The sequence below is a fragment of the Taudactylus pleione genome, unplaced genomic scaffold (genome assembly GCF_031769625.1).
Source record: "Taudactylus pleione unplaced genomic scaffold, aTauple2 ptg000036l, whole genome shotgun sequence".
NCBI lineage: Eukaryota > Metazoa > Chordata > Amphibia > Anura > Myobatrachidae > Taudactylus > Taudactylus pleione.
This window is the reverse complement of record NW_028284438.1, coordinates 3,619,074-3,645,012: the sequence shown is the minus strand read 5'-3', so window position 1 is coordinate 3,645,012 and position 25,939 is coordinate 3,619,074. Positions and strand designations below refer to the sequence as shown.

The 25,939-nt window shown below is 41.4% G+C and overlaps 1 protein-coding gene across 1 annotated transcript in view; it reads right to left on the bottom strand.

Moving 5' to 3' along the window:
* Positions 1 to 2,629: 2,629 nt before the first annotated feature.
* LOC148538795 (bifunctional heparan sulfate N-deacetylase/N-sulfotransferase 3-like) overlaps positions 2,630 to 25,939 on the bottom strand; it is a 298,794-nt gene continuing 275,484 nt past the window's right edge. The window contains exons 11-14 of the mRNA XM_088452217.1: positions 25,478 to 25,648; positions 18,423 to 18,532; positions 14,941 to 15,043; positions 2,630 to 2,838 (exon numbers count right to left, since the gene is read on the bottom strand). Of these exons, the coding sequence (XP_088308343.1) occupies positions 2,719 to 2,838; positions 14,941 to 15,043; positions 18,423 to 18,532; positions 25,478 to 25,648 (504 nt within the window). The 3' untranslated portion in view covers positions 2,630 to 2,718. The remainder of the gene's footprint in view (positions 2,839 to 14,940; positions 15,044 to 18,422; positions 18,533 to 25,477; positions 25,649 to 25,939) is intronic.

Below are 25,939 nucleotides of genomic sequence, written 5' to 3'. Positions count from 1 at the left end.
ATCTGTGTCTGTGTGGAGTTCGGTCAGCGCTACACAGTTACAAACACACAGCTGCTGGCTCCGGCAGTTGTATGTTTGTTTTGAGTGGCAGCCAATGAAAGTCTGTCAGACTCCCACTGACTGCCGCTGCGCCCACTGCAGGAGCTGCTCCATTTTCCGGCTCCTGCAGTGGGTAATGGGAGAGACATCATGACGTCATATGATGTCTCTCCCATAATGCAGAGCGGCCTGGCCAGGGAGGACAGACGGAGGAGTGGTTTGCGTGGATGGAGCGGGGATTCAGGTGTTTTTTTAAATAATTTATTACATGTGTGTGTGTACTGTGGGAGGGGGGGACCACTACTGGGGGCACTACAAGGGGGGACCACTACTGGGGGCACTACAAGGGGGGGGACTACTACTGGGGACACTACAAGGGGGAGAACACTACTGGGGTACTACAAGGGGGAGAGCACTACTGGGGACACTACAAGGGGGATTGCTACTGGGGCACAACAAGGGGGGCTACTACTGGGGGCATTACAAGGGGGGACTACTACTGGGGGCACTACAAGGGGGAGAGCACTGCTGGGGGGACTACTACTGGGGGCACTACAAGGGGAGGCTACTACTGAGGGCATTACAAAGGGGGGCTACTACTGGGGGCACTACAAGGGGGAGGGCACTACTGGGGGCACTACAAGGGGAGGACTACTACTGGGGGCACTACAAGGGGGAGACTACTACTGGGGGCACTACAAGGAGGACTACTACTGGGGGCACTGCATATTGGGTACCACTACTGGGGGCACTATATAAAGGGCTTACTACTGGGGGCACAAGGGCACTGCACAGGGGTGACCACTACTGGGGACACTATATAAGAAGCTTACTACTGGTCGCACAAGGGGCACTGCACAGGGGGGACCACTACTGGGGGCACTGTATAAGGGGCACTGCATAGGAGGATCACTATTGGTGGCCTGTATAAGGGGGTCCTCTCCTGGGGCACAGGGGGCACTGCATATGGGCACCACTACAGGGGGCTGCCCCATATCTTTATTTTTACTTTACGTTAATTCCATATGGACCCGCCTCCTCCCTGGAACACTTGGGGGGTGTGCGCCTAGGCACGCACGTGCTCCGGGCACCCTGGCCACACACTACTCCTCTGCCAGGGCCATCTGCATGCATTTGCCCCCCAGGCTAAAAGTTGCCAGCCAGCCCCTGCCTGAGGGGGACTTAGGACTAGGCACCCCCATGGGGGGGTTAGGCTAGAGGTATGGGGGGTTAATGTTAGGCACCCCTGGGGGAGGTTAGGGTATGGGGAGGGGGGGTTAGGTTTAGGCTCTTCTGCGGGGAAGTTAGGGTTAAGCACTAGGGGGGGAAGTTAGGGTTAGGTACCCCTAAGGGAGGGTTAGGGTTAAGGGGGAAGGGTTAGCGATAGTGTATTTACTTACCTGTCAGGATTTTCACTGCTGCTGGTCTTCCGGCGTCAGGATTTGAATCGCCGGACATAGGTCCGGTGGTCATTCATACCGACCCCGCGTGTACAGTACAGTTGGTTTAATGTTGGGAAAGGTACATTAAACTAATCTGCAGATTCCTGTTTCATTTACAGTATGGGATTCTGTTACATCAGCTCAAGTGAGAACAAAAACTAATAATATGGAAATTTCATGAGCTTATTGTGCCAAAACAAGAATAATCGCTATGTACAATTGATGTATTTCATAAACAAATGGACCAAATTTTATAACTTACGAATTGGGGCAGATGCAAGATTTTGATGATGCAGTCGTTAGGTTGAAAGCAGCAATTTGTTTTTACCACTTTAAATCTAGCGTTTACATTGGTGAAATCAGCCACTGCTCATAACTCACATTTGAGCTTATACATATGATGTAATGGTACTATATATACTGGGTAAAGTCTAAAACCATTGCTCAATATTTTTGCACAATGATAAATAATTCTGAAATCAACACATGTACTGCAATGTGTTATCCTTGTTAGCAATTACCCATCTCACAATTAGCGATGGTGTAACATTGGAAAAGGTCAAACTCCTGCAGGTGTAAAATTAAAAGGTTTTTTTGCTTTCTAGAGTGTTTTGTACAACCTGATACAGTACAAAGAATGAGCAAGACTCTATTAAATAATGGATACAAAGCACTAACCTTACTACACAGGTTATATTACACTCTTATAAATAAGAATAGTCTCATAAATAATTTAGAAAAAGGTTGTAGCTCTACACAACATAGACACCAGAGACACTTTATGAAGTAAAACCTATTTAGTTGGTATAAGAATTACAATATATATAATATTGTAGTACATTTTCCTAGAGAAACACATTTGTGTTTATCAGAGCTTGTACAATATACAAAAAAGTAATTAAACGCTCTTTCAACATAAAAAAATATTTATTGTAAAATCAGATGACCAAATTACTTAACATTTTAAATGATTTGACATCACCAATGTTATTTATATTCAACATTATGCGTTAATCAGTCATTATCCATCACATATCCATAACAAGCAGTAAGTGACAGGCAATGGATGCACATTGTTCTCTATAAGACAGTGATGGAATCCACATGCCAGCACATGGAAGGGTTTTGTATAGTATTCTCCCAAATAGGTGAATATTACATTGACTGCTGCATAACTGAAGGGTTTCTTGACCTAGGCGGCTGAAGGTTCTCCTGGAAGATACTGAAAAACTGTGTGCTACCTGATTTTCTGGAGTTCTTGTCTCAGCCATGAGGGTAAAGGTTGGCCAAGTTTGTGCAAAAGTTTGGATAATTCCACATTGTGATCCTGGTAATAACTTGACAAGAAGGCTCTGCACTAATAAGAAAGTAAAAGTATAAATATTAGTTATAGATCATACTAAATACCAAAATATATTATTATTTAATACAAAATAACTCCATTAGTTGCAAGTGTATTTTATGAAGCGACTTTGTTAAAGTTTACAAAAAATCAAGCACACTTGAAAAGTACATTGTATGTTACATTTCCTTTCCCAATTTGTTTGAAATTATAAATGGTCATTTACTGTATGTTTATGAAACAGGAAAAATGAGAGTAAGCAATGCAAACTTCATTCCTTCACTGTTATGATACACTTGTTTCTGCACTACTTGTATAATTACTGTAAGCACACAGGACCTCATTCAGAGTCGGTCGAAGCGGCCGCACGGTCGTACGGGAAAAGGGGCCGGATATTCAAATGATTCCCACGCAAGTTGCGTCCCTAAGTTCGGATCGGTAGTTGGCCGACCAAGGGGAGGAAGCGGTCGGAAGTCAAAAAAATACGCCCCCTTCTCGTACGCTTTGCACGTCATCTCCGGGCATATAAGGATTAATCGAGACCATCGGGAACCATCGATACTGGTCGTAGAGCTTGAGGTTGACCATACCCTCTCTTAAGCTCTACGATCATGTCAGTGTAAAAACCTCCCATTTCACGTGTCCTGACGCTACTATGCACTCCCATAATCCGTATGCACTCCCATAAAACGCCGTTCGCATAATGAGGCACGCCTGCGTTCGGATCTCCACTCCTCCATTTTCAAGCACCTTCCCCTGTTACCACCCACAAACACCTCCATCTGTCACTCAAACTACCAACCTGGCTGTGTTCAAGGAGAGAGAAATTTCTGATCGTAGCGGCTAGTTTGCGCACACGCATTGCGAACTTTACGCATGCGCAGTATAGCTAACATTGGTGGCGTACGACCGTACAGCCGCAACGACCGACTCTGAATGAGGTCCACAGTGAATGCAGTGGTGAAAAATGTTCTCTCAACAGACACAAACTTGGTATTGTTTGCTGAATGTGGGCTAGCATTTCATTTTCAAGTGGGGGAATAGGTATATTTATAAAGGCTATCCGAGTTTAGTGGGGGTCTATAGAGAATTACTGACTTTTACTCAAACTCAGAGTCTCCAGAGATCAGGCTTCATACATTACTTGTTTCAATTTGATACTTTTTGCACATATTATATGGGAATGTGTATTTATGTACGTGCAAATATTAATATGCCAATGTCATAAAAAAACTTTTAAATGTGACACAGGCAACACAGACCATGCCCATGTTTCCTTAATCTCATGATTTATATAAAACATACTTACCTACTTTGGCAGGTCATGCTCTGGGAGATCTGACGAGAGGGAGGTCCAAGTTGGCATGGTACTGCAAACTGCATCATAACGGTATAGCCCTCCATGATACAAAACTGCTATTCACGCACAATGTGGGTGGGATGTAGGAGGGTTGTTTATTTGCCTATGATCTTGGATGAACTCCCGCAAATTCAGGAGTCTCACAGAAATACTGGAGGAGTGTGATTTAAGACATAAATGAGGGCCTAGTAATGGGAGAACGAATGCCTTGGTGCCCAACCACAAAAATGTTACAATGGAGTTCAGCTATTTTGAGATGTATTTGTTCATCAGTCTTATAAATAAATCCTTTTATTTGTAACTACAGTGTAAAGCTATGCATAGTAAATATGTATGCTAAAGCTTAACCACTTAAATGGCACAGTGGCATGTGATGCAACCGCCCCCAGCTGGGCTTTAGCTTACACGGACGCGTCCCATGCGGCTATTCCATCCTGCTCCATTCCCCGATTTTTAAAGAGGAAATCCTTAATGCACATGTGCAAAACGGATTTCCTCCTGGTCGTCCGTCCTCTCTGCAATGATGTACATTTTATTATATTTATGGCATACATACAGTATGTCGACAGTGACATTGTCAACAATATCACTGGTGCCAGCAGTAAGTGGGCACTACAATACCGGCATGTTTAAAATGTTACATAAAGCAGGGTCAATGGTGGAACTTTAAATATAGAACAAATATGTGTGCGCTCCCTACTTGAAAAGTACTGTGCTTTCAGTTAAAGCTATGAAGAGTACACAAATTATAAAGATTTTATACTTCTAGCGGATGCACAGAGCTTCTTTTTATTCAGTTTCATCACAAAATACAGCAGGAGGTAATTCCGATCCTGTTCCTTTAACCATTCCAGCTATGTGCATGCATATACACTCATTTGTAGAAGCTAACATTAATGGACAGAGGGAAGTGTTCTCTCATTTCACAAGACTGCATGGGAAAAGGCCTAGCCTTTGTCCACTTCCTGGGTGCCAGGAATTCCCTCCAATGCATGTTTCCCTCCAAAGCTTCTTCCAGTTTTCTGCTGGGGGATCCGAATTTGGGCTCCAGAGGCAGAGTGACCCGACCCCCAGACAAAAGTCTCCCTGCTACCAAGACTAGAGTAAGCAAGACTGCAGTATAACAATTTGCTGGTTACAAATGCCAGTTCTCCCTGCACCTCCTGAGATCACTCAGACTCAGGAGACTGCAGAGAAAGACCTTCTGTCAGAGAACATAGTACATCTGATGGTTGGGTCACTTTGGGGTGGCTACAGTCACTACTTCATCCAGAGTCTGATAGAGCAGCTCCCTACTGGACCACCCTGCAGGACTGGCAGTGCTCTGGCTCCCAGGGATTGGAATCAAAGCACAAGCAGCCCATGGAGGGGAGCAGATCCGCCTATGCCACTAGGGTAAGTAAAACATGTTTTATTTACATATACATAACAATATTGTTAAACATTTTATATATTAAGTCCCACATACACTGTGTCTCATGCTCAGCAGGGTTTATTCACCCTTTCTATATAGCCAGGGTCTAGCTTTCCTGGCTGCAATGCTGGAGGATACTAAAGGCAAGGCCGACACTAGGATATTTGTCACACGGAGCAAGGCCATAATTTGGCGCCTTCCCCCCAAAAATACACCATAGAGGACGAAAAGGGTGTGTGGTTTTGTGACACAGTAATGCCCCTTATAACACATTTTGCTACACATTAATGACCACAGTAATGCCCCTTAGAATACATTATGCCACACAGCAATGTCCCTTACAACATATTATGCAACACAGCAATGTCCCTTATAACACATTATGCAACACAGTAATGCTCCATACAACACATTATGCCACAGTAATGCCCCTTATACTGTACATTAAGCCACAGTAATGCCCCTTATACATTAAGCCACAGTAATGCCCCTTATTGATTAAGCCACAATAATGACCCTTATATATTATGCCACAGTAATGCCCCTTATACATTTATGCCACGTAAGCCCCATTTTACATTATGCCGCAGTAAGGCCCCTTACACATTATGCCACAGTAATGCTCCTTATACATTTATGCCACAGTAATGCCCCATACACATTATGCCATAGTAAGGCTCCTTTTACATTATGCCACAGTAAGGTTCCTTACACATTATGCCACAGCAAGGCCCTATCTCCCTTCTCTTACCTGCCAGGGCCGTGCTGTGGGTGAGCTCCGGGTGGCGTGAGACGGGGCTTTCACACACTGGGGAACTGTCAGTACTTCCATCATTGTAATGTGGCACCACTCACGAACATATTGGAGCTCATGGACCGGAAGCCACTGCTGACCGCGAGCATTGGCTTGTGACCTGCACAACATTAGACTGACGGTGTCTCTGTGCCTCTCAAGGCAGGGATGCGGCTCCAAACCCACAAGAGCAGCAGCCTAGCCTCTCGGCAGCCTCTCCCTGGCACCCCCTCAAGTCCAGCACCTGGGTCACGTGCCCACTTAGCCCTCCCCTAGTTGTGGCCCTTCTAAAGGTACTGTACTGGAGGGTACTAAGGGCTAGCTCTCCCGCTCATTAAAATTTGGCAACACACAACACTGCATCTCTGGACTATATGCTCCCCTCTGCAGAGTCTTTTTCTATACACTCTGTGCCAGGGGAGTGTATTGAAGCAGCCAACTAAGTTAGTCCTGGGCTGTAGCATAACCCACAAATTAAAAATAAATGTTAAACTCTGTCAGTGGCCATCTTAGCCATGTATGGCAGGTCCTCTGCCACATCTATCCTTGATGTAAATATGTCTTAACCAGCGCCATTCTAAATAAGGAGTGGTCCATGTGCAGTCTATGACTGGACCCCCTCTTCTCTAGCCGATGTTATAAGCGAGTATACTCTGGCACTACAGAGTCTACTTAGCATGCCCAGGTCTCTGGGAAAGTGGTGCAGCTGCCATTTTCCAAGTTATTTTTGTATTTTACAAAGCACTACAGCTGCTGCAGGATTATGGAGAGGTAGGTATTAAAGAACATGGGTGCAGGGTGTGAGCTACACACGGGGCTCTGGGTCCAGAGAGGCACACACAATGCACACTACATCCATTATAAATACGCCACTTGTCTAAACATACGTATTTACTTCTGTACAACTCCACAGCCATGGCCAAAAGTTTTGAGAATGACACAAATATTTTTTTTCACAATTTTGCTGCTTCAGTGTTTTTAGACCTTTTTGTTAGATGTTACTATGGTATACTGAAATAAAATTACAAGCATTTCATAAGTGTCAAAGGCTTTTATTAACAATTACATTAAGTTTATGCAAAGAGTCAATATTTGCAGTGTTGACCCTTCTTTTTCACGACATCTGCAAATCGCCTAGTTTTTCTGCTGAATCCCCTTTCAGATTGTTTGGCGCATCTGGAAAAATGCTTGTCCAGAGCAGGAAAGGTGAGCTCTACCATCTGTCCTGTGTGATGCCAACAGTAAAGCATCCTGAGACCATTCATGTGTGGGGTTGCTTCTCAGCCAAGGGAGTGGGATCACTCACAATTTTGCCTAAGAACACAGCCATGAATAAAGAATGGCACCAAAACATCCTCCAAGAGCAACTTCTCCCAACCATCTAAGAACAGTTTGGTGATGTACAATGACTTTTCCAGCATGATTGAGCACCTTGCCATAAGGCAAAAGTGATAACTAAGTGGCTCGGGGAACAAAACATTGAAATTTTGAGTCCATGGCTAGAAAACTTCCCAGACCTTAATCCCATTGAGAATTTGTGATCAATCCTCAAGAGACGGGTGGAAAAACAAAAACCCACAAATTATGACAAACTCCAAGCATCGATTAGGCAAGAATGGGCGGGCATCAGTCAGTATTTGACCCAGAAGTTTATTGACAGCATGCCAGGACGAATTGCAGAGGTCTTGAAAAAGAAGGGTCAACACTGCAAATATTGTCTCTTTGCATAAACGTAATGTAATTGTCAATAAAAGCCTTTGACACTTATGAAATGCTTGTAATGTTACTTCCGTATACCATACCATCTGACAAAAAGGTCTAAAAACACTGAAGCAGCAAACTATGTGAAAACCAATACTTGTGCCATTCTCAAAACTTTTGGCCATGGCTGTACATAGCTCCCAATTCCATTGTCACACCCTCATAGGACATAACGCAAGTGAAAAGGCCCAGTTACAGTCTGGTTATGTCGCTTTAGTAACAAGTGTTGATGCGCCTGAAAGTGTATGACTCTGCATGACCAATCGCTGCGTGTGCTTGGTTTGAAACAGTGTGAAAACTTGCAAGATACACTCAGCAAACAGGCATACGCCCAACTCTGCAATAGCCTCATACTGTGCAGAAGTATGTGCAATGACATCACAACATTCTGAAACAGTTGTTGTGCTGCGGCATGCATTGTTGTCCATCATGATCCCTAAAGATGTGAACACAATGCTACTACAGTAGGAAATATCCTGTAAATCACTGAATTCCAGGAAACTGACTGAGAAATAATTGCTTGCTGTAGTGTTGCACTCATAATAATTCTTCTGATGTAGAGAATGTTATTTATTATTGTAAAACAGTCCCTTGTTAACTTGATAATTATAATTATGATGTGTACTGTTAATAATGTAGATGATTAACACTATAAATACCAAGCACTAACCATGTACTTAATCATGCATTTTATGCAAAAAAAAAATCACTTTTACATTTCATAAAGTGAATACTACTAGTTACATTAGTAGCATGCAGAATATTTCGTATTGCAGAGCACTTCATTAAAAATGTAGTTATCTCAAATTACCTGAAGTCTCGGTGTAGTGTAGATCATTGTCATGACAGCATTATACATAACACAGTTATAATTATAGAAATGCCTAGATTTTCAGCACCCACAGAGAAAGTAACATGGAATAAGACAATTATTATAACACCATGCTGCTTAGAAAGTTGTCCTGTTCCCTGCTAATTATGTGAAGTATGGCTAGATGTCACATGTTTAATACTCTGTCCATTCAAAAAGAAAACAAAAAACATTGTTCTGCATTCAGTAGTTTTTTTCATGGTATCTATTTTAAACTATTATCAATGTTATGTCAAAGACTTATATGACAGTGTGGGAGACTAAGGGCCTGATTCAGAGCCGGACGCTCTGACCAGAGCGCTTGCTCTGAATCAGGGCCCTCCTCCATTAAAATGGAGCGTCCTCCTGGACACTCGTATAGCTGTGGGTCACCACCCACAGCATATACGAGCGTCCAACAAGATGGTCGCGATGGTCTTGACCATCGCGACCATCGGACTTGCGAAGGAAACCCTGCGGTCGGGTTTCCCAGCCACAAGCCCTGGAGTGATTTTGGCTCTATCAGAGCCAAAATCACTCCCACTGACATCACTAGTGATGTCAGTGGGGCCGGCTTCAGACGGTAGGCGCCCCCCTTTGGTGCGAGACCTGGAGCGATGGGAAGCCCGTCGCTCGCCAGGTCTCGCGCATGCGCACGACGGAGCTCCCTCCATCGTGCGCATGCGCAGTGGGGAACATCGACCCACTTGCGAGCGTACTGCCGCTCGCGAGTGGGTCTGAATGACCCCCTAAGCCTTGGAGAGTGATAGTACCATCCAATCAGCTCCTGTCATTTCTCAAACATAATCTGTAATCTGACAGTTAAGAGCTAATTGGTTGGTACTTTATCACTCTCCAAGACTTAGTGCATCTCCCCCCATATCACAATTGTTTTGATAGGTATTCTTGTGCTTAGAGTGTGCACCTGCATTTTTGTTTTTGCATGGCACTACAAGCCTCAGCATTGTAGCACCTCTTGTTATGTTTAAAATTAGGGTGTGCAGTCGATCCCCCCTTTATTTTTCTTTGTATTTGTGTATATAAATTACACTTGAAGGTAGAGGCTCCTTCTGGTTGGTACTAGCGACCCTTCCATCTGCCCTTAGGTGATTTTAATTAGTACAGATCATTACATTGCTATCTACATATTAGAATGAGCACTAAAGCTGCATACACACACAACGATTTTGTTACCAACGATTTTATGAACGATTTTATGAACGATTTTCTATCAGATTTTTTAGTGTAATGAACGATTTTTTTGAACTATTCCCTTAATGAAAATCGTTGAGTTGACAAGTCTGACTGAACTACAAACTACAAACGTGAACGCGCATGAACGATAATCGTTCATTGTTTGACTCAGAAAGTGAACAATTTTTTCAAACAATTATCGTTAAACGATAATCGTTCAAAAAATCGTTGTGTGTGTATGCAGCTTAAGGGGTACATTCTGGATAAATTTATATAATGTGTTCGTATCAAGGATGCTAGGGACCCATCTGATGAGATTCACCTTGACATGGTAGGTGGGCATGGATTTTTGTCCAAACATGTACTGAGAACCTTATTTATAATCCATGTTTTTTGTAGAGTTTATCACAATTGCTTTGATTATTGTTATTCTTAGAGCTTAGAGTGTGCATATGTATTTTCTTTTTCTGTATGGCACTAAAAGTCACAGCATGGTAGCACCTATTATGATGTTTCAAAGTAAGGTGTGCTGTTTCTGCTTTTTCAAGTTCACCAGATGATTGGTGCTCAGCTTCTGTTCCCTAACTTATATTATTATTATTATTATTATTATTATTATTATCATTTATGTATATGGCACCACAAATGTTCCGCAGCGCCTTACAAAGCACATAAACAAGTTGTAGACAAGCGACTTACAGAACAATACAATACAGGACCAGAACATGGATAACACATATTGCTACATTAGTGACCATAACACCTAGATAAGCAACAGAGCATAAGCAGCCAAGTGTTAGGTCCCCTAGTGGTGAGTAAGAAGTAGATGAAACTAAAGTAGGGAGAAGTACAAGAGGTTAGAGGGCCCTGCTCATAAGAGCTTACATTCTAAAAGGGGAGGGGAAGATAAACAGGGGTGACACAGATGGGGAGGAAGGTGTATGTATCAAGGAGTTAGAATGACAGCTGGAAGGCTTTGATGAAATAATGGGTCTTGAGAGCCCGTTTGAAGGATTGCAAAGAGGTGGAGAGTCTGATGGGGAGTGGGAGAGAGTTCCAGAGGTGGGGAGCAGTGCGGGCAAAATCTTGGAGGCAGGAGTGGGAGGAAGTAATCAGCTGGCATGAAAGGCGGCGTGCATTAGTTCAACGAAGAGAGCGGAGAGGAGAGTGAAGGGAGATGAGATCAGAGATGTATATGGGGGAAGATTGGGTGAGGGCTTTGTAAGTGAGCGTGAGAACCTTAAATTGGGTTCTAAAAGGGAAGGGGAGCCAGTGGAGGGCTTGTAGGAGAGGGGAGGCAGATGTAGAGCATTTGGAGAGGAAAATAAGCCATGCAGCAGCATTGAGGACAGACTGGAGAGGAGAGAGATGGGATTTGGGGAGGCCAGATAGGAGGAGGTTACAGTAGTCCAATCTGGAGATGACCAGTGAGTGTATGAGGGTTTTTGTAGCATCCTGGGTGAGATAGGGTCTGATCATAGAAATATTTTTGAAATGGAAACGACAGGACTATGAAAGGTTCTGGATATGTGGTTTGAAGGAGAGGGATGAGTCCAGGATGACTCCAAGACAGCGCACTTTGGGGCTAGATGAGATAGTTATACCATCAATTGATAAAGAAATAGTGGGAAGTGAGGTTATGTGGGAGGGTGGGAAGACGATCAGCTCTGTCTTAGACATATTAAGTTTAAGAAATCACTGGGACATCCAGGAAGAGATGGCAGAGAGACAGTTGGAGATACGAGTCAGAAGAGAGGGGGAGAGATCAGGGGAGGAAATATAGATTTGAATATCATCAGCATAGAGATGATAATGGAGGTCAAAAGAGCTGATGAGTTCACCTAGAGAGGAAGTATAGAGGGAGAATAGAAGAGGTCCAAGAACAGAACCTTGAGGAACACCTACTGGAAGAGGCTGTGGGGGGGGAAGAGGAGTCATGAGAGGAAACTGAGAAAGAACGGTCAGAGAGGTAGGATGACAGCCAGGAGAGGGCAGTGTCACGTAGACCAAGGGAGTGAAGGATATTCAGCTGGAGAGGGTGGTCCACAGTGTCAAAAGCAGCAGAGAGATCAAAGAGAATGAGAAGAGAGTAGTGGCCCTTGGATTTGGCAGCAAGGAGGTCGTTGCTGACTTTTGTGAGGGCAGTTTCAGTGGAGTGGAGAGAACGGAAGCCGGACTGAAAAGGATCAAGGAGGGAGTGGTAGGAAAGAAAAGTGGTAAGGCGTTTGTAGACAATCCGCTCAAGGAGTTTGGAGGCAAAAGGGAGGAGAGAGATGGGTCGGTAGTTAGAAAGAAGGTTAGGATCAAGGGTAGGTGTTTTAAGAATGGGGGAGACAAGGGCATGCTTGAATGCAGAAGGAACAGTGCCTGTTGAGAGGGAGAGGTTAATGAGGTGGGCAAGATGGGAGCAGGCAGAAAGAGAGGAAGCGGAGGAGGTGGGAGGGGATAGGATCAAGGGGGCAGGTGGAAGGGGGGAGGACCGGATAAGGGCCATGACTTCCTCTCCAGATACAGGGGAGAAGGATGCTAGAGTTGGTAAAGTTGATTGGGAGGGGTGATCTGGGAAAGGAGGAGGTGGAGAGCTGGGGGACTGGTTGGATATGATGTCCATATATAGCATGTTTCTATTCTGAATGTAGTCCCCAGTGATTTCGGTGGCGATAATAGATCTACCACCAGTTTTAAAAATCTAGATAAGGTGAAAATACAATCGAGAATTTCCATTACAAGTGATAACTATACAGCTGCTGGCTCTTATTGGCAAATTTACAGTGTGTCTCTGCCAGTGTGAAATTTTACAAAAGCAACATTTGTCTTTGTCGATGTATCACTAGAGATACTTCTTTGTAAAGTTTATATTTTATTTCTGTGAAAAGTTAACAATTTGTTTCCATTTAACATAGGCTAGGATAATAATACTTGCAGATTGTATACTGAATTAAGTTTATTTATGTTTTTTTATTTAAACTGCTGGTTTCAATTCATATTATTTACTGTGCTTTTATATCTCTAAAACTTTTTATTTTTCTGTAAAATGTGCACACTATTTACTATTTGAACACTGGTAATCTGAAATGATCATCTATATTATGCAAAAATAAATGCTGCCTGTGATTGTGCTGTTAGGGCTATTTGTAACATATGGCAAGACCCATGTTAAGGAAAAAACATATGGGGCAAATGTAATAGCCTGTGACTTGCAGGCATCGACGAGATTTTGTCAAGTCTGCCTGATGTTTTAAAGGTTCAATCATTTAAAAGGCAGCGACTTTAGACATCGGGCAGACTTGTTGGAATCTCGCCGATGTTTGCAAGTGTAAGGCTATTACATTTCCCCTGTGGTTTACAACAGAAGGTAAGAAATTTAAAATGACACTTTAGGTTGCCGGACGTTAAACAGGTAAATGGAGATGGAACACTTTTTTTTTTAGATACATTTTTGTATTTTGTCTGATGTACTGTATGGCACATTTAATTTATTCCAAATGACACTTAGGGATTTAGGGATCTATGTACTAAGCCTTGGAGAGAGATAAAGTGGACGGAGATAAAGTACCAACCAATCAGCTCTTAAATGTCAATTTAAAGGCTGTGTTTTAAAAATGACAGTTAGAAGCTGTTTGGTTAGTACTTTATCTCCATACACTTTATCTCTCTCCAAGGTTTAGTACATGGACCCATTATTTATTAAGCGTTGGTTCTAAAACCTGACGCTTTCCATCGTGATTATGTCCGAAATTTAAAATGGCAATGATTCAACTAGCTAAACATCACTAATAAAAGCATTGCCTTTTTAAATTTTGGGTGTAAATACGATGGAAAACGCTGGATGTTAGAAACCAACGCTTAGTGAAGAAACACTTAAATACAGACCTTTACAATTGAAATACATTGTAGAGGATAAATTTATTGTGGTGAATTCATCTCTCTCTGGAGTATATTTACTAAGGTGCGGGTTTTTAGAAATGGATTTGTTGCCCATAGCAACCAATCAGATTCTAGCTATTACCTTCTAGAAGGTGCTAGATAAATGTTAAGTAGAATCTGATTGGTTGCTATGGGCAAGAAAGCTACTTCTAAAAACCCACACCTTAGTAAATATACCCCTCTCTCTCTCTCTCTCTCTCTCTCTCTCTTCTCTAATTATGCGCAAACATTTATTCCAACATGACAGCTAAGCAGCAAGGCAGACTTTGCTCCAATCGAATTGCATTTGAAGCACTTCAGCAGGTAAAAAGTGTGTCCTATTGCCAGGGCCATCTCTTCCATTGGGCTTGTTGGGCAGTTGCCCAAGGGCCCGAAGCTTGTAGGGGCCCGTCAACCCATGCAACTGCGGCCAGTTGGTAAATTTGTGACATTTTGATAAGCCGGCCACCGGTGCACTGTATTCTGATCTAACCTCCCCACCCGTGACGAGTACTCACCTCAGTCCCAGTTTCACTTCATCCGCTGGTTTCAAACCAGTCTCTCTGCATGTGTGGGAGGTCTGATGGGCATGCAGGGGGTTTCATTTTATTTACTTTTTAAATTTTTTTCCCATGAATGGGTGGGTAGGGCCCCCAGTGCATTGCTTTGCCCAGGGCCCACACTGCTGTTAAGACAGCCCTGCCTATTGCACATCTTCAATACTGTCTATAAGCATTTGTAGATGTATATTACTTACATGAATGGTCTTGGTTAATAAAGTATCAGAATACTAATGAAAAATATAATATGTAGAATACTGTTCAACAGAAAAAAATTACCTCTGAATCCATTGGGGGATATTTTCTACCTTTGCTTTTCCCCAGACATTTTGTTTTGCCCTCTTCCAATAACTGACACCAAAATCCTTTATGTGAATCGAACCTAAAATAGAAACATGATTTGACCTTGAAGTCACAAAGCATCATTATTTTCCTTGTGCATGTTAGACAGTTTGTATGACAGGCGTTTATTTACTGCTAAATGGGGTGTTTTTCCAGTTAAAACATTACTCTTTTAAAGCAGTGGCTGTCGCTTAGTAAATAAACCTCACAAACTGAGGAGCCATCCTTTCACCTACTCGACAGCATACAAAAACCCTGTGTGACTAACCAAATATTTAAAATATTGATGTATTGGTCCCTCAGACTTTCTTCCAGTCCTCAGCAGTCTACTAGCGGTTCTTCATGGCCCAGACAAGCCTCTTTTTCATTGCTGCAGAATAGCTGTAAGTTCTTAACTCATTACTTGTTCCCTGAAAAAGGCAATTTTTTATAACGATCTAATTACATTATTTTTCCGTTTTTGTGAACTAGATCTTTTTTTTAACCTCTAGTAGTTGAATTGCTTACAATTCAATAAAAACTGGAAAATGGGGGTGTTCTAAATCTTTTGACTAGAAGTATATACAGTATATGAATTCCGTATGTGCAGTTTACACTTCGTAATGAATGTTTTAAAGTGTATTACTAAAATTAAGATGCATATCAGAGAGATGTATTTAACTTGCATTCTCTAACTCTCTAAGCGTTATGGCACAAGAAATCACAATTGCAAGATAAGTCAAACCTAAATATGGATGCAACTTATACAAATGCACAGTGCATCAACTCTGCAACAGAACATATCTTTATCATATCTTACCAGACCTTAGTATTATAATATACATAACTGGGACCTCATGATTTATAGTTGCAAGGCAAACAAGCCTTCAACTATAATCATGAGATCTCAGTTATGTATATTATAATACTAAGGTCTGCCCTGTCTCCTACAAACATGCACAGTTGGAGCCGGGGCACGTCCCATACCGCCAAGAGCTCACATTTCTAGAGAGATGGGAAAGACCTTAGCAGGAGCGGAGGACTTACTGGAGGGTAAGTATGCACCCGGGCAGAGAGGGGAGGAGATAATCGGCAGAAGGGTGAGCAGGTCATCTATATGATTTATATGGTCACTATATTCATCCATGACGTGACTGCAGAGGGATTTTGGATAGTGTTGTTTATTTTCTTATACCACCTACATCCCCATAGTGTGTTTAGTTTTGGGATTATTTGGTATTCTATTAATTTAGCAAATGGGTCTCTCAGCATCAGTGCATCATAATGAATCATTTATGAGGTGACAACTATTATTCAAATGCAATACACAATGATTCAGAGATGGATGCTTTTGCACAGGAGCTGCGTCTTTGGATGCAGCTGCTGCGCAAAAATATGTTAATGCCTGCAGGAGGTATATGAAGGAAAAAAACGTATCCTGCTGGCATCTCAAATCTGATGCCTGCATCCGAGGATGCAATATCGGTCAGGACTCCCAGAAAACAGGGCCGACACATCAGTGATGGTGGTCCCTGCGACTAAGCTATTAAATAATTAATATTTGGTTATTTGAAGTATTCCTCTGACAATGTATATCAGTGTAGAAACCCTTTGCTGGACAACAGTGGATTGGGTGGCTGATGGTTTGTGGTGAAACTGAGAGCACCCTGGCTTCAACATTCAGTAAGGGAGAACGAAATGTGAGAAATGAGACAGAGTTTGTTTTTTTAAAGGTAAATGCTTTAAAATACAGTTGAGCCTAAGTTACAGACATTAATGTACAGTATGTACTTTATCTTGCAGCATAGCTGATACACATTATAGTACTAGAACACTGCCAGTCTTACTTCCATATTTATTACCAGTGGGGATGAGCAAATCAATGAAACTGACTTGCAATTCACCCTTTTTGCCTACAGTATATTCTATTAGTTGAGAACAGTTGGAAACAAATGTTGCAGTTGGTTATCCCCAAACATATGGAATTGTTGACATTTATAAAAATGACTCATCAACAGATGATCAATAAATTAATCTTCCCATGCTAGATTCTAAAAAACGATATTTAAAACGTTTATTGTACCATAATAGGTAGAAAATGACATTAATTCAGCAAACAACATTTAGTAAGAATTAGAAATGAGATTACATGAGATATTAAGCTGCAAATAGTCTGTTTACTGTACAGTAGATGCACCAGTGCAAGGTTTTGCATAGCCATGAAAAAATTAGATTTAGTTTTGCAAAGCCCCCACATGTGAAAATGCCCCTATTGTATAGATCTGGCAGAGTTCTTGATAACCCTGCCTCAGTGATGAAAGGGAATAGCAGGGTATAAGTACGAAGGAGTCTAGAAGGGCAAAAGTGCCATGTTGGGGCACATGTGATAAGGATGTGCCCCAACATGGCAAACCGAGAGTGACCCTGAGGTTGTTTAATGGCAATGGAAAACACAACTTCATTGCACTCTCTATTACACATTAATTTTGTAACATAATATAAATCTGTATGCATAAGGTATTGTCACAATAGTACTCAATGTATTCTGATCCACAAAACTAGTTTGTGGGTTACAAAATCATCTTTGATTCACAGAATCCATTTTGTGTCACAAAATGATTTTTGCAGCAGAAAATCAGACAAAGGGGAAATGGGGAGAACTCTGGAGAATATTCACTGTGGCACAGACATCTGGAATAATATATTTAAAATACAGCCAAAACAGTATTTTTTTAAATTAATTTTCTAAATAACTACTAATCAATTTTAGTTTTCAATTGGCATCATCTTCATACATTTTATACCAGATATTATGTAAGTAAAATTAATTTTGTGTTAAAAAAGAATATAATACATTTTGAATAAAAAAGACTAAAATAGATTTTAATAAAAAAAATAAAATTTACAGCTGCAAAATTTGAATGCGTGTTTGTTAATTATTGTATAATATTCTATTTATAAAACAGATTTTGTGTTATATAACTGGTTATGTGGTCCAACTGCAAGTTTTGTGTGTGCATTTAACAAAATGTACACTCCCAAACCACTATGAGTGATTTTTTTTAATCCCTGCTCCCTTTTCCTGGTACCTAGATACAAAACAGTGATTGACTGCAGAGGATACAGCAAGAGTGCTCATAGTTACCATTTATCACTAGTTAGTGGGCCATTTCATAGGCTTCAATGTTGCTTTGTCATAGTTGGGAATTGTACTATGTGCTTCCGTTCATTTAGACAGAACTTTGAATGGACATCTATCTATCTATCTATCTATCTATCTATCTATCTATCTATCTATCTATCTATCTATCTATCTATCTATCTATCTATCTATCTATCGATCTACCCATAACAACAGAACAATCTTCATGTCACATAATAATGCTAATCTCAATTTCTAGCCATTGTCTAGTCTTAACCCTCTTTTTAAATATACTCACGTTAGTGCTTCAGAATAATTGTAATGAGGAGAAACTCCTAAAAACTTCTGCACTTCATCCATCACATTAGCCGGGTCTGTTCGTAATTGTTGTCCATCAACAATAAGCAACTGCAAAACAAACATGGAAATGTCCTGCAATGAAAGTTTGCTGCAGTAAATTATGTTTTATGTATCCTAAGGATTCATTTATTTATTTAATGTGGACTTATACAGTTATTTATTTATTTATTACCAGTTATTTATATAGCGCACACATATTCCGCAGCGCTTTTACAGAGAATATTTGGCCATTCACATCCATCCCTGCCCCAGTGGAGCTTACAATCTATGTTCCAAATCACATGCACACACACACACTAGGGTTAATTTTTGTTGGGAGCCAATTAACTTACCAGTATATTTTTGGAGTGTGGGAGGAACCCGGAGTACTCGGAGGAAACCCACGCAAGCACAGGGAGAATATACAAACTCCACACAGTTATGGCCGTGGTGGGAATTGAACCCACAACCTCAGTGCTGTGAGGCAGTAATGCTAACCATTACACCGTCTGTGCTGCCCAAACAGATAAACAGTTATTTTGAAGCATGTCTTTCTGTTATATTAAATTGCTCTCATGAAAAACTATTGTAGTCAGCAGCAACCAATCAGATTCTGTAGTTATTTTAGTGGTATGCGGTCGCAATGTCGACAACGGAAATGTCGACAGTATAAATGTCGACACTGTTATGCCCACATTGAAAATGTCAACACAGTCGAAATGCCAACAATCACATTGTCATCAGGTACAAAATGTTGACAACCAAACTGTCGATATGGTACAAAATGTTGACAGGTAAAAAATGACGACAATCACAATGTTGACATGGTGCAAAACTTCATACATTTTAATTTAGCAATGGATTTTGTTACTGGTTTACAGGGGTTTCTAGTTTCTAATTTAAAATTCTCCTAGTGCCTTAATCATAGTCAATAGTGATCTCAGCACTTAGGCTGGTATGACAGTTTGCCCCACAAAGTGCAATCTATCTGTCGAATAAACATATTTAATACCCATTAAATAACAAATGCATGGAACTCACTGTTACACTTAAATTGAGCATACAAACTAGGATTTGAGCACATCAAACAGTCGCCAAGTCTGCAGTTTACATATATAAACAAACATTGTTTAGCAAGTTTTTTTGAATATATTAAAATTGTTGGTAGTGACAGGCAGCATGGTGCGCCTCGCATGAAAGTATCACCTAAGTGATTAGACAGATATGCCAGCACAGGATAAAAATGTCTTGTTGACTTTACCATCTGTCCTCCAAAGTGTCTAACAATGAGGATGATGTATTGCCTCCCAGTGCTGTTTCTGACATTCCTCTGACAAGTGCTAGATATTTTTATGCCTTTTACCTTATTACTGTGAAATCTCTATAAATTTCTTAGTAATGGAAGACACCGTGCCTATCTGAGCATTTCATATTTACAGATTTCAGAGCATGAAGAGATATTGTTATAGACTGGAATGACAACATCTGGAGAAAATATAGACTTCTGAACAAGTTATAATTCTGTCTTTGTCATTTGCTATAGACCACATTAATTATGATGACACACGGCATGTATTTTATCACAATGCATATCTACAGTAGTAATCACGCTATAATAATAGAATTGTCTCACAATATAAAAATAGAGGTAATTCTGTGGTAAAATTAGAACGCGCAAAGTAAATGTGATTTATAAAGATAATAATAATAATTATATTTTCTTTTGACAACATAATAGGAAATTACAGACATATTGTAGGTAGCATGATTCAGTATAGAAATTATAGAAATATGTTTCAGTACCTACATTAGATTGTGTATAATTATGTTTGTATTCTGATGTACTGTTTCATTGATAGGCATTTTGCATAAGTCGCTGTTAACATCTGTCCAAATTACATAACTGTTCTACAGTTTCTTAGACATGTAGAGAGTAAAGGCGCCCAAGGGTCAGGAGGTTCGTGCATGGCTTAAAATAGTTGACAAATCAGTAAAAAATTGGCAATATCTTTGGAGGTATTTTTTCTCATCTTTGGCAGTGAGGTTTTCATTTCTGTGAGCCTGGTTTCCAATGTCAGGTTTTGTCCGATGCTGAAATCATAATGTAACATTTTTATTATACAGCAGCTATCGCAAACACTGTTCGTATGGGTATGTACTCTACTCAGGGCTTAAGATGGAAACACCACAAGGGGGAAATGTATCAAACCTTCGAGACAGATAAAGTGAAGAAGTTGCTTATAGCATCCAGTCAGATGGTGGTACAGTAGATAAATGACAGCTAGAAACTGCTAGGTTGCTATGGGCAATATCGCCATTTCATCTCTATCAAAGGTTTGATACATCTCCCCTTATGAACCAATTTCATTGCAGTATTACCTCACTCATTTACAGGGTTCCAAGACAAGTAGGAACCTTACTGCCATGCATTTGTTTCCATTTGAACTCCTGAGCAGACTACACACCCAGATGGACCTCGTAGAAGCTGCTCTAAAATTGTAATTAATTTAATTAAACTGAAATATTGACTTGTAAGTTCCATCAATCTGCACAAGTTAAGGTGAAATTATACAGACAGAAAAGGTTGGGGTATAGGGATGGCCAACACTATATGTAGTGTAAATATAGAGGTACTAAAAATATAAAGTAGGATATCAATATCTGTTACCTATAATGACAAACATTACCCTTCAAAGGGAAGAATTCTTAATAGAATTTGTCAAAAGGTTTGAACATTTAGTTTAAAGTAAATAGCATAAAATGACCCTTATACAAAGGGAAATGCGCTAATTGACCCAGAATCACAATAATAGTTACCCTAAACTTTAGGGATAAATAGCATAAAAGGAATTTTCAAGAAGACATACCAAGTAGGTAACAATGGGACCCCTTGATCACTGGACCAGGGGGGTCTCCAGAAATCTAATCAAGGACATGGAGCGAATAAGTCTCAATGCATATAAGTCCTTCTCCACTGTGCCTCTGCCTCCTGTGTACCACCTTCACCACCAATGGGTTTCAACCTATTAGTGGGTATTTTTCAAGGCATGGTGACCAGTGGGATTGTGAGGATTATATATATAAACCAAAGAATGACTTATATGCTGAGAACAATGAAGAAGCAAGCAATTGTGGGACAGAGGAAAAAGACACACCAAAGCTAGCAATCATTTCCCATCAACGGGGCCAACTGCTCCTGTATGCACGCCATGGAAGCAGCTTGGCCTAGAGATTGATATATTAAACCAAACATAGCAAAACTAGCCTAGCAATCAAATGAACCCCCCGACAACGAGGAAGCACCAAGTAACTGTGCTATAATCACTTAATTGCTCCCCTCAAAGTTCAAATGCCATGCAATCAGAAAAGTTCATGCAGGAGTAAATTCCTGGTTAAATCTTCTTTAACCATTCCACAGACCAAGGAGTTACGTACCAAGACCCACCGAGGTAAGCTATAAAATCAGAGTATCCCTGCGGCGTCCATAAACAGCTACAAATCCGCTATGGTACCTATTGGGGATGGCCATATAAGTACATCAATGAAACTGGAAAGGAATACGGAAAAAATACGAAGATCTCTTTAAAAATCCGTGCCCATAGGAATAACACTTCTGGCAAAATTTAACATACCAAGCATTGACTGCACCGATTGCAGAGTCAATTTTCTGGCTGCTAGGCTAATCTTGGTGACAGCCCACAACTTCTGCATCTTGTTGTGGGCTAGACGACCACATCCTAATCTCGTTACTCAAGTAAGGAAGACACGACACTGGTCCCTCTTGTTGTGAGCTATCGGAACCCCATTCTTTGAGAAAGGGGCATGCCAACCCAATACAAAGGAATCATCAAGGTAGTGATTTCCAGCATACCATTCACCACACACCAATGCAAAAAAGTGCTAAAGCACTGAAAGAAAGCACACCATATAGAGCAGCCCATTGGCAAACATTTGTCAATTAAATACTCTACATATAATCTACAGCCAAGCAAATGGTCCTGATAGAGGAGCAAAAGTCATAAAGCAGACTCAACAATCTTAGCCACAGAGCATCAGGGCCAAGAGCACAGATAATATTACGGGCCTCATCAAAAGATTGATAATGAACTCATCACAATTCAAAAGAAACAGAATCATTAACAGACCTCCCTGCAGGATAAAACATATGTTGAATCAATCAAAGCTTAACTGTCACTTTCATAGATACCATCCCAATTGTCAAAAACACCAGACAAATGACAGACAGCATCAAAGAGGCAGACAACTGTGGGACTGAAGAAAAAGACACCTAAAGCTTGCAAAAGTTGCCCCGTTAAGGCGGCCAGCTGCTCCTGCATGTGCTGAATCTGATGAGGGTGTAGACAATCTTGGGAGACATGGTCATGTATCCTCATAAAATATATGAAAAAATTAGTATGTGCGGCGGCGCAAGGCACTGTACAGGGGGCACTGGGAGCCCCACAGCAGCTGCAGCATGCACTCACAGGACACCAAGGAGGTGGGTAAGTGAGAGCAGGGAGCGAGTGCAATCAGAAGGAAGTCTCTCCCTTACAGGTGTTGGCTGCTGTGGGCAGGACTATGTGATCTGCAGGAGGTGGACTTCCACAGTCTAACTTTAAGACTTATCTTAACAAAAGGCACTGGAAAACAGTAGTTGGTAATTTAGATAGGTCAAATTTATTTTAACATCCAATTACATTTTTCTTGAATCATTAATAACGATTCAACATAGTATGGTGCCGGACAACAAAGGAATGGACAAAAAAAACAAGAAAATGCATGGAAATCTCTGCTTGGTATTCAACTCTCTTGAAAAAAGCACACCATGACGGTCTGTGTCATTTCCCCACGGGGACCAATTTGCCTGTCTGCAAGTTTATGCAAATGGTATACCTTTTATACAGATGTGTCTTCATAACCTAGCCTCAATATGCCATGTGGCATGAGTGAACCGCGCAATGCAGTGTAGTGAAACATCACTCAATCTGTACCAGAGATGCCAGGCTGCACAGGAATTAGTTTTACAAAGTTACAGATGAATCACAATGGAACTTGGCATGGCAAAAAGTCACAGGCCGCAGAGCGGTTACAGTAAGTGAATGCATCAGTGGTGGCTCCAGAGGTGGGACTGCAGCGCAGTCCAAAATTCAAATAGGGGATGCCAACTGCCAGTGAGTCCCAGCCATCTATGTTTGGCAGCATTTGAAATGGCAGTTGGTGTGGCTCTCCTATTTGAATTTTGGACTGTACTGAAGCCCCACTTCTGGAGCCGCCACTGGAATGCACAGATATGTTATGGGAGTGTCGCGGACGTGTCACTGAAGTGGTTCCATACACAGATGCTTAATCGGTCAGTTTGGAGGCCATACTCAGATGAAAAATCTTTTTGTGGTATGATTTTCTTCCCCAAAAGCATGAAAAATAATAATGGAATAAATAATGTCTTTAAACATGTTCTCACATGACTGATTAGTTGTTATGTACAGTGAATATGGTACACCTGAACACAAGAAAGGACAACATATCCTAAGGGTTACATTACTTTCAGCAAAATATGCAAACTCTCCTGACTGACTTCAAGAAAGTCTGCAAGTCAGGAGCATGTGGTATGAGAACCTGCCAGACTGCATCATGGGCTACATCAGGGATGGGGAACCTCAGGCCCGGGGGCCGTATAAGGCCCCTGGAATCATTTGGTCTGGCCCTCTGAGCTTTTTCCTGCTAGCCTCAGCTGGCTAGCAGGGTGCTAAGAATGGTACTCTACAGCCAGAAACTATGCAGCAGTGCAGCCTGGAGTGTCCCTAGAACACTTCAGATGGTCATACCACTGCCCTTACAGCTCACCAGAGCATCATCAGGATGCTCCAGGCATTGCTGTAATCACCGGCGATTGTGGCCCCACCCCTATGTGACATCACACGGAGGGGGCATGGCCTACACCAGGGCCGCAAATAATATTATATATATCAATATGGCCCTCGGCAGAAAAAAGGTTCCCAACCCTGGGCTACATGATAGCTCCCTATACTGATGATTGTGCTGGATAGAATCAGGAACATGTTTACCGGACGGACTGTGGTGTACTACTGTAGGTCCAAGAGCGTGGCAAGTGGTTGTTTGTGAACAGCAGCTCTACCACCTTCACCTTGCTCCTTTCCAGTATCTCCATATCAAAACACAGCAATTGATTTCAATGCTACAGTATGTTCGCACAAACCACTTTCCATTTAAAGTGTGTATTTCATTTAGTTTGCATAGTCTTTGCCTCATGAGTGACTTCTTACTCTGGCACCAATTCTTTAATGTATGAAGGACATCTTTATCAAACCATCATGGAATGTATTTCAATCCCAATTACTCTCCCCTTAATAATAGTAGGACTGGTGCAAATTTCCATGGTGCACCAAGCAGTATTACAGTGTCAAAGTCCTTGCATCTTCAGATACATGCTTGTACATCAGGAGAAAGCCTTATTCTAGCAATAGTATATAGCATACTTACCTACTTTTATATTTTCCTCTCCGGGAGATAGCCAGAGAGTAGATGCAGGTGGGTGGCGATGGGGGGCAGGGCCAGACTATTTGTGCCATTAAGCCATGCCCCTTGTGTTGAAATGCAGTGAATCCCACATAATTAGTTAAGGATAATGATGCAATTCTCATAGAATCATGTCATTAGGCCCCGCCCCCTACTAGCGGAACACCCATCGCCGAGAAAATTCTCCCCATTTTGCCCACTAGGAAATGGGTGGGATGCGGGAGAAGTGCCTACACTTCCAGGGGTATGGGGGGTTACCTGAAAAAGCATGAGCCTCTTACAGGTTCCGGGAGAGTAGCCAAGTATGATATATAGTTGCAGATGCAACTGCAACAAAAGACGCTAAAGTGGTTTCAGCATTGTGCAACTCAGGTTCAGCTCCTTAGAGTGCAGACTGATGTAGTCAGTGGTGCATTTGTGAAATGATAAAACTCTGTGTTTAGTTTATGTAATCATGACTCCTCTGATATATATTACCTGGGCAGAGGAGAAGTGATCCAGCCACTTCTGTATATGTGTAGAGTACCACCCTGGCATTAAGCACTTCTTTTGGAGTGACCGTAGATCGGAGGATGCTTGGCTGCTGGCTGTAATGACCTCATAAAAGCTGAACTTAAGAGCAGCTGGATCACGGTGAGCGCGTTGATGCTAAAGACAAAAGCAGTATCACGTTATACAAGTGAATTGACAAACACTTATTTAATATACAAAGAAGAGCTGGTAGTGTATACTGTAAGTCTTTTTGTGGTATAATTTTCTTCCCCAAAAGCTTGAAAAATAATAATTGAATAAATAATGTCTTCAAACATGTTCTCACAAGACTGATTAGTTGTTATGTACAGTAAATATGGTACACCTGAACACGAGAAAAGACAACATATCCTAAGGGTTACATTACTTTCATCAAAGTATGCAAACTCTCCTGACTGACTTCAAGAG